This window comes from Microcaecilia unicolor, chromosome 4, assembly GCF_901765095.1.
Source record: "Microcaecilia unicolor chromosome 4, aMicUni1.1, whole genome shotgun sequence".
NCBI lineage: Eukaryota > Metazoa > Chordata > Amphibia > Gymnophiona > Siphonopidae > Microcaecilia > Microcaecilia unicolor.
The window spans coordinates 42,578,685-42,592,250 of record NC_044034.1 but is presented as its reverse complement, the minus strand read 5'-3'; the positions used below and the strand labels follow the sequence as shown (position 1 = coordinate 42,592,250).

Sequence of the window (13,566 nt, the reverse complement as noted above, 5' to 3'; positions counted from 1 at the left end):
CTGTCCCTAGTGGGCTCACAATCTGTTTGTACCTAAGACAATGGAGGGGTGACTTGACCAAGGTCATAAGGAGCCACAGTAGGATCTGAACTGGGCTTCTCGGGTTCTCAGCCCACTGCTCTAACAATTAGACTACTACTCCACTTCTTGGGAGGATCTTAGCTACCTTGGAGGAATATATAGAGAGATACCGTTCTTTAAGCATTCTACTACTACTACTACTACTACTTATCATTTCTATAGCGCTACTAGACGTACGCAGCACTGTACACTTGAACACAAAGAGACAGTCCCTGCTCGACAGAGCTTACAATCTAATTAGGACAGACAAACAGGACAAACAAGAGATAAGGGAAAATAGTAAGATGAGGATGATAAAATAAGGGTTCTGAACAAGTGAATAAGGGTTAGGAGTTAAAAGCAGCATCAAAAAGATGGGCTTTTAGCTTAGATTTGAAGACGGCCAGAGATGGAGCTTGACGTACCGGCTCAGGAAGTTTATTCCAGGCATATGGTGCAGCAAGATAAAAGGAATGGAGTCTGGAGTTAGTGGTGGAGGAGAAGGGTGCAGATAAGAGAGATTTACCCAGTGAACGGAGTTCCCGGGGAGGAATGCAGGGAGAGATGAGAGTGGAGAGGTACTGAGGAGCTGCAGAGTGAATGCAAACTTATATGTCAATAAGAGGAGTTTGAACTGTATGCGGAAACGGATAGGAAGCCAGTGAAGTGACTTGAGGAGAGGGCTAATATGAGCATAACGACCCTGGCGGAATATTAGTCATGCAGCAGAATTTTGAACAGATTGAAGAGGAGAGAGATGGCTAAGTGGGAGACCTGTGAGAAGCAAGTTGCAATAGTCTAAGCGAGAGGTGATAAGAGCGTGCATGAGGGTTCTGGTAGTGTGCTCAGAAAGGAAAGGGTGAATTTTGCTGATATTATAGAGAAAGAAATGACAGGTTTTAGCAGTCTGTTGAATACGTGCAGAGAAGGAGAGGGAGGAGTCGAAGATGACCCCAAGGTTACGAGCTGATGAGACAGGAAGGATGAGAGTGTTATCTACAGAAATAGAGAATGGGGGAGGAGGAGAGGTTGGTTTAGGGGAAAAGATAAGAAGCTCAGTCTTGGTCTTGTCTAATTTCAGATGGCGCTGAGACATCCAGGCAGCAATGTCAGACAGGCAGGCTGATACTTTGGCCTGGGTTTCGGCTGAGATTTCTGGTGTGGAGAGGTAGATCTGGGAGTCATCAACGTAAAGATGATACTGAAAACCATGGGATGAGATCAGAGTACCAAGGCCCATTTCTTTTAAGGACCTTGAAGATCAGATTTTTTAATTTAGCCCTGTACTGTACTGGTAGTCAGTGCAGTTTTACAGGAATGTTGTGGTATGATCATGTCGCTTACAGCATTCTGAAACAATTGGAGTTGGTGCAAACTCTTTGTAGTGACACCAATGTAGACTGCATTATAGTAATCAAGCCTTGATGTTGTTATGGCATGAACCAGTGTGACAGGACTTGCCTTCTAGACATATGGAGAAAGACAACATAGTTGTTGCAGATGAAAGTTGCTTGGATTTGGGGGACGTAAGCGGTGAGTCTGGATGTACCTCAAGGTTCCTGACCTGTGACTTAAGGGGGAGTTTGTAGCTCTGGAAAGGGATTTTGATGTCAGGTATGTAAGCAGTCTTGAACACAAAAAGTATAGGGACAGGCTTATGAATCTCAACATGTATATGCTGGGAGAGAGGAGACATGATAGAGATGTTTAAATATCTCAAGGGCATTTATGTACAGGAAGAGAGTCTTTTTCAACTGAAGGAAAACTCTGGAACGAGGGGGCATATGATGAAGTTAAGAGGGAATAGGCTTAGGAGTAATCTAAGGAAGTACTATTTTACAGAAAGGGTGGTGGAAGCATGGAATGGCCTCCTGGAGGTTGTGGAGTCGAGGACTGTTCCAGAATTTAAAAAGGCATGGGATAAGCATGTGGGATCGCTTAGGGAAAGGAAGAATTAGGGGTTACAGAGGATGGGCAGACTGGATGGGTCATATGGCCTTTATCTGCCATCACATTTCTATGTTTCCATGTTTCTATGTAACTTTTTTTTCACCCTTGACTGGTTTACATGGTTTATTCGGAGAAAGTTCTAGTGCCATACAAATCTATGTCTCGTAAATGATACTGTTGTGTTTAAATGCCTTAGCCATTCTGGTTTAGAAAGAAAACTTTGGCTCAAGTGTTGTGGTGTACAACCTTTAAAGCAGAATTACTATTTATATGTTAATGAACCTCCAGAAAACCTGCTGTTCTCTTAGAAATCCCCAAGTTTAAATAAACATACTGCTGTATTAAAAGCATGATAGGCGGTTTGGTAATCCTAAGAACGCCTCCTGTAAAAGAGCGTGATAATCATAGACCATTTTGGATTAAGTCACTGTGTTTACAGATTTTTGACATTTCGTGCAGATTACTATCTTAGACTTGTGTTTGGGGTGCAGAAAAACTATGCCTAAAGAGGGAAATTTCTCTATCCCATAGGAAATTACTATATACATTTACATGTTTTTATTAGCACTCCAATAACCACTTCGTGCTGTCATTCAATGCAAAATCTTTTTTTTTTACTTAAACACCAGGGGTCTTACATTCAGCTGAGTGTTACCATAGAGACAGAACTGCAGAATCCCGTTTTTAGGGAACCAGCCCTTTCCTCTTGTTCATTAAGGCTTACACTGGGGATGGGATCCAGCACATAAGACTTCATTTGGAAATATTTAGGGATTTTTCACATCCCAACTTGTCTTGCCCAAGCATTATAGTGTGACAGTCCTTAGTCAAGGATCGCACACCAGGGCTCCTTTTGAAACTAGAGACCAGCACAGGAACGGGGATGGAAGTAGTTCTACAGGGTTCCTGTGGGGCTGGAAACAATTCCTGCGGGTTTCCCGTGGAAGTATAAGCTGCATCTGCGCCAGCCTCTCACCTACTGAATACCAAGTTCTTTAAGTGCTGTCTCCTCCTTGCTTTAACAGCACATCTTCCGTTACATAAATGGTGACGGAATTTAAAAAAAAACCTGAAGTTATAAATAACCTAAAATTAAATGGCTGCATGTGTGTGGATGTGTCGAGTGACGCTTAGACAGCAACTAGGCCCGACACCGGGCAAACATGTATGGTCTGTGTCTCATATATGGCAATCTGGTTTAGGATGGGCTGGAAAGGGCTTAGACAGCAACTTCAGTAGCTGGAACATGGGTCTGTGTCCCACAAATGAGAAGATGAATAGGCTGGAGTGGGCTTCAAGAGCAACTCCAGTAGTTGGAACTAAGGATAGGGCTGAGCGGACTTCTATGGTCTATATCCCAGAAACGCCAAAGAAAGACCACAATCAAGTATATAATATCACGTTCATTGTTGATTTAATCGATGAATGTGACTACTGGGCAGACTGTATGGACTGTTCAGGTCTTTATCTGCTGTCACTTACTATGTTACTATTAATACTCTCTGCTCCTGGGCTGATGCGCAGACCTCAGCTCTGACAAAGGCACAAGCATCACATGTCACCTGACCTACTGGCATGTGCATGTGGTGATTTCTCAGCACACAGTGCCAATGAATTAGAGACAAGTCTTACATGTGTACACCAGAGTGTTAACTTCCATTCCATCCTTGACTGCAGTGCTTTGGCTCGAACCCAGAGAGATACCAAGAGAGCTGACCAGAATTTTTTTTATGTACCATTAAATTCTTGCGGGACTGGGTGGGGACGGGTAAGATTCCAGCAGGGACAGGCGGGGATGGGTAAGATTTCTGTCCCCATGCAACTCTCTATTTGAAACCCTACAATTAGGGCCCTAAAATAAAGTCACTATCATCATTGCACAAACCTGGGGGAGACTGTAGATGTTACCTCCATAGCATCTCCTACACCAGCTAGCTGTCCAGGGAACATAAGACCTTATTCAAGGCCTCCACTGTACATCGTTCTGCTGAAGCACAGGGAATCCTTTTTAAAATCAGAGCCATACACCTGAAAACAACTTCTGTTGCTGATCCTAGCCAATCAACCTCCATTGAATCAAATTAAATTTAGAGCATAAGCCTTCTTGGGTTTACTATACTGTACTTAACATACTGTACCTAACTGTAACACACCCTGAATTTGAATTTGGAAAGACAAATGATTAAAACTACAGTCAATTTTTTTTTCTTTTTGCTGTTTGTCTCTTCTAGGAATGCAATACATCTTGTATTATTCATTTCCAACTGCATGATTCAATGAGGATCACTCTAGAAGAAGTCAAACAATAACTGAGACGTTACAAAATAATAATGATAGTCTACGTCATGTAAATAAAGACATCTTCAGCGACCTGGTGAGGGACAAGGTAGGACACCCCTGGCCTAGAACATGTCCCTTCCTTCTAATCACCACCCACAAGCGGATCTCTACTGCTTCAGCAACTGTCTGTGCAAATAGAAAGATAATAGAAATACACTTAAGCTGTAGAATTTGTTGCTGGGACGATGTGGTCAAGGCAGTTGATGCAGCTGGCTTTAAAAAGGGTTTAAGGCAAATTCCTGGAGGAAAAATTCCAGAAACTATTATTAGACATATGGACATGGGAAAAATATATCTCTGAGTATCAGCAATGAGAAATGGATCAAGTTCTTGAGGTCCTGTTGGGTGTTCTTAACCTGGTTTGGTGGATTGTCAAGGACAAGAGGTTGGGTTTAACAAACCTTTAGTCTGACTCAGTATAGTAAATCTTATATAAACACTGTACATATAAATATATTAATTCAGAGAGGGATTGGGGGGGGAGGGGGCAATGATTAAATCCACGAGTTCTTTCTGTGCATACAAAAGCAGTAAATCAAAACAGTAAATTACCAGGGAGCTCCACTGTGAAATTAACAGCAGAACAAATGAAGAATTTATGAGCCCATTCAATCTATTTTTATTACTGGGTTATATTTACCAGGGTTTACTGTCCTCCTAGTTTTCCTAGATTTGCCCTATTTATCAACCTCGGTGGGTTAACAAGGTCACAGTACTTCCTGCTGAAATGTGGCACTTGTGTAACTTTTTAAAATGTATGCTTAAGCACTGATAGTTACTGGCACATACATGCATAGAATCACTCCTGCTCCGGGGAAGTTCAACTCTGTGTTTTAATAATAATAATAATTACAGAACAAGCACTACACATGTGCCTGTGTATCTTCCCTGCCGCAGCACCCTGTTTATAATATCATCCTCAATAAAAGCCACAGTTATCTAAAAACTAAATGGTGTGTGTGGTTGAAGACCTATTTTAATGCATTATCAATCTGAAGGAATAATTAAGAAGTATTTGTGAATAACTGCATGGACCATGTTCTAATTTTAACTCACAGGAAAGACTAATACCAGATAATGAATGACCATACTTATATTACAGTACTGATAACAAAACTAGAAAGAGAATTCATTATGCATACCACCTTGCTACCAACATCAATAGTTGACATATTTCTATTTCTATATTTTAGTATATAAAGATGAAGGGATAAGGAAAATTTCCAGAAAAAAATCACTTATTTCAACTTTCTCCCTGTGCAATAATTTTTGAAAGCTCTGTTCTGGGTTCTCTTCTTTCTATTTAAGGTGGCCTTTCAAAAAATCTCTCTCTGTGCAGCTGCTTATATTGCTTTTAAGCAGATGATAAACACATCCTTCGTTTCTGATTGCACACCCCTGTCAACATTTTTAACTATCAACTCCTTCCTCACGAAAAGCTACACACACACACACCAAGGTGCTCATTTTCAACACACATCGACTTACAAAGTTGCCTCGTGGAAGCATATGTCATATCGAAAATGCCCCTCTACGCAACTTTGTAAATCTAAGTCAGTCAGACTTTGGATGTTTTATGCTAAATGTCCAAAATCCAAATAGCAAATGGAACCATTTTTGAAAAAAAGAAAAATGTCTATATATATTTTTTGAAAATACCATTTCAACCAAGGTTTTGTGCTTGGAGGAGCCAGCATTTTTTACAGACGTCCCCCAAACATCCCAGGAGAGCAATGGGGCACCTTAAGGGACACTGCTGTAGACTTCATATAAATGCTCCCAAGTACACATATCACCATTGCTCCCTTGTCTGCTGAGTTCTCCAAAACCCACTACCCCAACTGTACATCGCTACAATAGCCCATATGGGTGAAGGGGTGGCAGAGCCGGTGGGGGGAGGCGGGGCTAGTGCTGGGCAGACTTATACGGTCTGTGCCCTGACAATGGCAGATACAAATCAAGTTAAGGTATACACAAAAAGTAGCACATCTGAGTTTATCTTGTTGGGCAGACTGGATGGACCGTGCATGTCTTTTTCTGCCGTCATCTACTATGTTACATGTGGGTACAGTGGGTTTTTAGTGAGTTTTGGAGGGCACACAGTTTCTACCATAACTGCAACAGGTAGGGGGAGGTATGTGCCTAGGTCCACTTGTCTACAGTGCATTGCACCCACCACTAGACTACTCCAGGTACCTGCATGCTACTCTAATAGACCTGAGTATTCACATTTGTTTGTGAGGGGGAGGGTAATCCCTCAATCCCTGGTCATTTAGGGCACATTTTGTGTCTTATTCATTTGAAAAACAGGTCTAGACCAAAACATTGAGGTTTTCACCCTAGACATTTTGGTTTTTTTCCATTATGGCTGTAAAACACGTGTCAGGCACGCCCTAATCCCCACCCTTGAAACGTCCCCAACACACCCCCTTGTGATTTGGATGCATTGCAGACGAACTACATAGATAAATGTCTGCAAAATAGGTTTTGAAAATACTGATTTGGACATCTTGAGTAGAAATTTGTCCAAATGGTGCTTTTATGACACTTTTTGGATGTCTTTTTCTTTTGAAAATGAGTCTCCTAATAACTTATGGAGCTTTGTAAGTCTAAGTGATTTGAAAACGCGCCCCCAAATGTGTCAAACAACAACAACATAGACCCTACCAAACTTCATTTATTTCTTCACTCTCTTTTTGAAAAATACTAGAAAATATTTTTCACATTTTTTGATTGGCTATTGATGAATGTAGTCCATTTACTTGAATTTTATCATGGCAAAATTAAGCAAAAACTGCAAAGGAGTAAACCTATTAAACAAAAGACATTTTTTGCCACCTTAATAAAAATAAATTATTTCAAAATGAACACAATGAGCCTAATATTGAGCAGGAATTTGAGACAATAATTTGAAATGTGTAATATTCAGTGACGTCATACTATATACCAAGCAATGATGAACATGCAAGTATAGCTATACATATGCAGGTCTATTTTTAGAAAAACTAGAAAATGGAAATGAGATTTCTAGGTCAGGATGTGTAAATTTCCAGTAGCATTTTAGAAAAGGATCTGCTGATGTACAGAGCCTTTTCTAAGATACAAGCAGGAATATCCATGTATGTAACCAGCTGTTTGTGGCATGGGCAATCATTTACATATGTCAATGTCTATTAATATTTACTGAAATGTAGCTCACACCTTTTCAATAGTAGCTTAAGGTGAGTTACATACAGGTACACTAGGTATTTGCTCTCATGAAAGCATTAAGACACTTTTTAACTGTGGTTGCTGTGAATCCATTATCAGATAAACCATGACCCCAGAAGCAGACACTGTGCTGAAACACAGCCGTGTCATGTCAGTCAATAAAGGTTCTTTTATTTAAACCTGTGGTCACGCCTCTGTTTTTGGCCATAAGTTCTGAAATACCATGTTACACTCGTATCAGCACTTGCATATGCAAGTTGCCAAGTTTCCTGCCTTGAAGTTTTCCATGTTTACAACTGTAAAATGGATGCTCCCACTACACAGGTTGCCATGTACACATGCATTCCTGCACATATTTTAGAAAGGACTCCAAAACACTAGATTCTTTTCTAAAATAGTACTGGAATTCTACATATGCCAATCTGATGATATCAATTCGGATTTCCACATTGTATCTAAAATGGGCCTTATAATCTATATATATACAGGCTGAATATCAACCGCTGAAAAATCGGCATCAACAAAAAATCCTGCACAAAGCGCTAGTCTATAAACAGCACTAAAAGTTAGGTGTTGTTTATAAAACACGCTTAGCGCTGGGATCAGAGCCTAACTTTAGACACAATGATTTACACCAAGTACAAATCATTGTGTCTAAACTAGGCACAGATCCCCCTTTTTCTATAACAGCGCGATTAATTGTAGGAACACCCTTGATCCGCCCATGAACATGCCCCCTTTTTGGAACTGTGCATAAAATTTACATGTGGATCCTTGTGAATAAAAATGAACATATAAATTTCAATTAATGCCAATCAGTGCCGATAACCGATTATAAACACCCAATTATCACCGCTAATTGGCCCATTATTGAATTAAATTGCGTGCGCAAATTGAGAGTATGTCCACATTTGGCACACATGCCATTTACAGAATTTTGGATGTGTGTGTAGTTGGCCCTGCCCCCCAGAAAGCCTCATCTGGACATATCGTATTATTTTTATAGCAGGCTTTGGGGGAAATTCTATATATGGCGCCTTAAAAATCGGCGCCATAAAACCACACGCTTAGTGATTCTATAAACTACGCCTAAAGTTAAGCGTAGTTTATAGAATACACTCACTCGCCACCCATTTAGGCCACCTAAAACCAGGCCTAAATACCTGTGTCTAAGTTAAGCGCAGATCGGGTGTATTCCATAACAGTGCGCATAGTTTTTTTGAAAAACCCACAACCTGCTCACTCCACTCCCATGGCCATGCCCCCTTTTCGACTGCATGCATTAGAATTTACATGCACTGCGTTACAGAATACGCCTAGAAAGTTGTATGCGTAAATTCAAATTAAAGCCAATTAAGTGCCGCTAATGGATTAAGTACCAATTATCAGCACTGACAGGCTTGTTAATCAATTAAGCGCAATTTGGCCATGCATCCAAATTAGTGAGCACAAACTAAGGCGAAATATATATAAAATTTGGGGGTATGTATATAGTACTATACATATAATGTCACACAATATCTAAGCAAAAAAGGTTGTGGGCATGTAAGTGCTTTTTCAGTACTGGTCCAATAAATTTAGAGAGTAACACAAATTCAATGGAGAACAAAACTGAAGAAATTAAAGTTTTTAAGAAGGATTTGCTGAGACTTACTGTCACAAAAACAAAGAGCTAAGGCACAAAATCAAAGCAGTACAGGCATTTGCCTACCTGTTTTAGTATTTATTGCGAAAAAGTTCTGTGGGTTGCCACTTGTGATCCTATAGGTCAGTTTCTCACTTGTACCGGAATCGGGGTCCTGGGCCTGAATCTGTAGTACAGACACATCTTTAGGGGAATTTTCCATGACAACAGGATAATAAATGGGCTCTGAAGTCAAGGGTGCATTGTCATTCACGTCTTCAATTTCAACATAGATGTCTATGGTAGAATAAAGTGGAACGACGCCACGGTCTATTGCATATACAGTTAGCCAGTATGATGATGTTGTCTCTCTGTCGAGCACATCTGCGGTACATATAACACCTGCAAGAGGACAAAGAAAGGACCATGAGAAGCTAGAATGAGCTCTTAGCACACAACCAAGAAGCCAACATTTCCTTTTAGTATGGACATTTTCAAGTAATAAAATAGACAAAAATAGGCACAAAGTGAAAACATATTTAGTGAAGATGAGACAAATATCTGCAAAATCAGAAAATTTGAAAAAAACCAGTGTACAGTCATCAACCTTTTTCAGGGACAGAATGGCAAACATAGATCTCATATTCTAATCTATTTTCATTAACATTCTGATCAAGTAAATCAAAGTAGAAAGCAAATCAAAACAATGTATCAGAATACAACCAAAGCACTACTTAGGTGCCCTTTGCTAACTAACATGCACTAAGCAGCTAAAAGGCAATGAAACGTATAAAATACTTTTATGTTTGTTTATGTTTTATGGGTTTTTTTTAAAGAGGATAGGCTGATTTGCTAGATTCATTTATGTATAGGTCAGAGGATATGTAATTAATATATTTTATTATGTGATGTATATTGTCTGTTGGATGTTTAATGATTATGAATGTTTTTGATGTATTCACTAAGGGGTTATAAATGAAATAAATACACATTTAGACACCTGCTTTCTTTTATAAAATACAAAGCATAATCAGGTATAAGCACATGTACAGAGTTAGGTATGAGCACTTATAGCAGCCACAGAGCTGATGTAAAGGTGCGTGCCTAAATGCTGGTAGTACGACTTATCATATTCTGTAAGTTGCACATATGAGTCCTCCCCATGGTCTGCACAGATTTCGCCCATATGTAAGCCCACCTATCAAATAAGCACTATGTAAGATATGACTGTATTTATAGATTAGCACTTAAGTGGGTTATTTGGCATTTACATGCTTATGAGTACACATACAGGAAGAATTTATAAGCCAGTATTTATGACCAGCCAATCTTGTTTCGATAATACGGTTGGGTACGCCGCTTGACGGGGCTGTCATTAGAGATGGCCACCCTTATAGATGGCCGTCCCCGTTCGATTATGCCCCTCCACATGAACTCACAGTATCTAACAAACACCGAATAATGAAATATGGCATTTTAATCAGGAAACGGACAGTTTTCAACCCCGACGCATGATCACACCCTAACATTTTGTCTGAATCACCCCAACCTATTTACCGATACTTCTTTACTGTACTTGTCACTGTAATAGTGCCCCTATACTGTATTTGATCACACCGGAGTCTGTAAGCACCTCTCCAAAACTATGTAAGCCACTTTGAACCTACTAATAAGTGAGAAAAGGTGGGATACAAATGTAACAAATAAATAAATAAATATAAATGTTGGCATCCAACTTATACCAAATTACCCCCTTAACATGTGAATGTAAGTGCACCATTTGCGCATCAGCACAGTAACTACTGCGCTAACTCACAATTCACCACCCAACGTTACAAGTTAAACCAAACCTCAGAAACACCCGCACTGTTCCTTTTTTTCACCAGCTAAATGCTATGCGGACAACAATTTGCCCAGACAAAATGAACCAGTGAGCCTGACGTCGGTGCCGAGCAAAATGGTAGAGACTAGTATAAAGAACAAAATTACTGAGTATATACATAAACATGTATTAGTGAGACTAGCCAACTTGGATTTAGTCAAGGGAAATCTTGCTTCACCAATCTACGTGAACAAAAGTGGATAAAGGTGAGCCGGCTGACCTTGAATTTGACCTGAATTTTGAAAAGGCATTTGACAAAATACCTCATGAAAGATGCCAGAAGAAATTGGAAAGTCATGGGATAGGAGGTAGTGTTCTATTGTGGATTAAATGGTCAGTATTCTCAATGGAGAAGGGTAGTTAGTGGGGTTCCCCAGGGGTCTGTGCTAGGACTGCTGCTTTTTAACATATTTATAAATGATCTAGAAATGAGAATAATTAGTGAGGTAATTCAATTTGATGATGACACAAAGTTATTCAAAGTTGTTAAATCGCAAGAGGATTGTGAAAAATTGCAAGAGCACCTTACGAGACCGAGAGACTGGGCATCCAAATGGAAGGTGATATTTAATGTGAACAAGTGCAAAGTGATGCTTTGGGAAAGAGGAACCCAAACTATAGCTACATTATGCAAGGTTCCATTAGGAGTCACCAACCAGGAAAAGGATCTAGGTGTCATCGTTGATGATACTTTGAAACCCTCTGCTCAGTGTGCAGCGATGGCTAAGAAAGTAAATAGAATGCTAGATGTTATTAGGAAAGGTATGTAAAGCACTCCATGGTATGACCACATCTCAAACAGTGTGTGCAATTCTGGTCAATGCATCTCAAAAAAGATATAGTGGAATTAGAAAAGGTACAGAGAAGGATGACAAAAATGATAAAGGGGATTGCATGACTTCTCTATGAGGAAGGCTAAAGTGGTTAGGGCTATTCAGCTTGGGGAAGAGAAGGCTGAGGGGAGATCTAGAGGTCTATAAAATAATGAATGAAATGGAACGGGTGGACGTGAATCGCTTGTTTACTCTTTCCAAATATACTAGGACTAGGGGGCATGTAATTAAGCTATTAAGTAGCAAATTTTAAACAAACTGGAGAAAATATTTCTCACTCAATGTGTAATTAAACTCTGGAATTCGTTGCCAGAAAATATGGCTAAAGCAGTTACCTTAGCAGGGTTTAAAAAGGGTTTAGATAATTTCCTAAAAGAAAAGTTGATAGTCATTATTTAGATGGACTTGGGGAACATCCACTGCTTAATTCTAGGATAAGTAGCATAAAAACTATTTTACTGTTTTGGGATCTTGCCAGGTACTTGTAACCTGGATTGGCCACTGCTGGAAACATGATACTGGGCTTGATTGACCTCCAATCTGTCCCAGTATGGCAACACTTATGTTTGTATGTTCTTACCGAAGTAGGCTAGAAATATGTAAATTCAAGGGTTGTTTGGGTAATTCAAAAAAAGTTCTCTTAGGCTTCTGCAGCTGGTGTCATGATTGTTATAGTTGTCCAGGTCTTGCCATGTCTGAGTAAGTGGAACCAATGTTTTAACTATCATTACACACATGATTACTACTAGTAATCATTTCTATAGCGCTACTAGATGTATGCAGCACTGTATACATTACATGCAGGTACTTTCTCTATCCCTAGAAAGCTCACAATCTGAGCTTTTGTACCTGGGGCAATGGAAGGTTAAGTAACTTACTCAAGGTTTCAAAGAGCAGCAGTGGGAATTGAACCCAGATTGCCAGGATCAAAGCCTGCTGCACTAACCATTAGGCTACTCCTCCACTCCACTTACTCAGACACGGCAAGATCCTGACAACTGCAACATCAATAATTCAAAGCATTAGATGAACTGATCATTTATATACAGACCTCATTATACACATGAGTCTATCAAGGGAAACAAATGCAATCACTGGAAATATGGTCAACAAATATAAAGAAAAGTTGTCTTTGTTGACTTTTGTACCCAGTAAAAGGGAATTTCTGAAGCTACAGACTGCTCAACACAGAGAAACGTTGCCTTTCTTCATCTTTTATATTCCTATACATCGCAGAAAAAAACTGTTATACTCCCTGTGAGTTATGCAATCTATCAAAAGTGATCACATAAAAGCCATTATGCTTATCCTGCCTCATTAAACATTTTACTGTGCTACTACATTTTTTAATATCTTTAAGAGGAAATGTGCCTTACTTAATGTGCAATATTTGAAAAGCACATGTACAATAATTCTTTTCACTTTCACTCTGATTTTTTATTTATTTCCTAAACAATTCCATGCTCCAGTAAGAGTGGCTCTGATTGGAAGCAGATTACCAATTACTTCAGAATCTCAGATTGCTCCAGATTGTCTCTGTCACTGATGAAATCTCACACAAACGCATAAATACAGCTTGAAGGGATCAGATCCTATTCTGTGCGAGATAATCAGTGGGACTGTTCTCAAACAAGTGTGATCCCAGATTTCAGAATTACAAGTGATCA

General features: G+C 39.6%; 1 protein-coding gene across 1 annotated transcript in view; it reads right to left on the bottom strand.

The window, feature by feature from the left end:
- The window catches only part of FAT3 (FAT atypical cadherin 3), a 739,365-nt gene that overhangs the window by 534,572 nt on the left and 191,227 nt on the right, over positions 1–13,566 (bottom strand). The window contains 1 exon segment of the mRNA XM_030200168.1: positions 9,272–9,586. Coding sequence (XP_030056028.1) covers positions 9,272–9,586 — 315 coding nt within the window.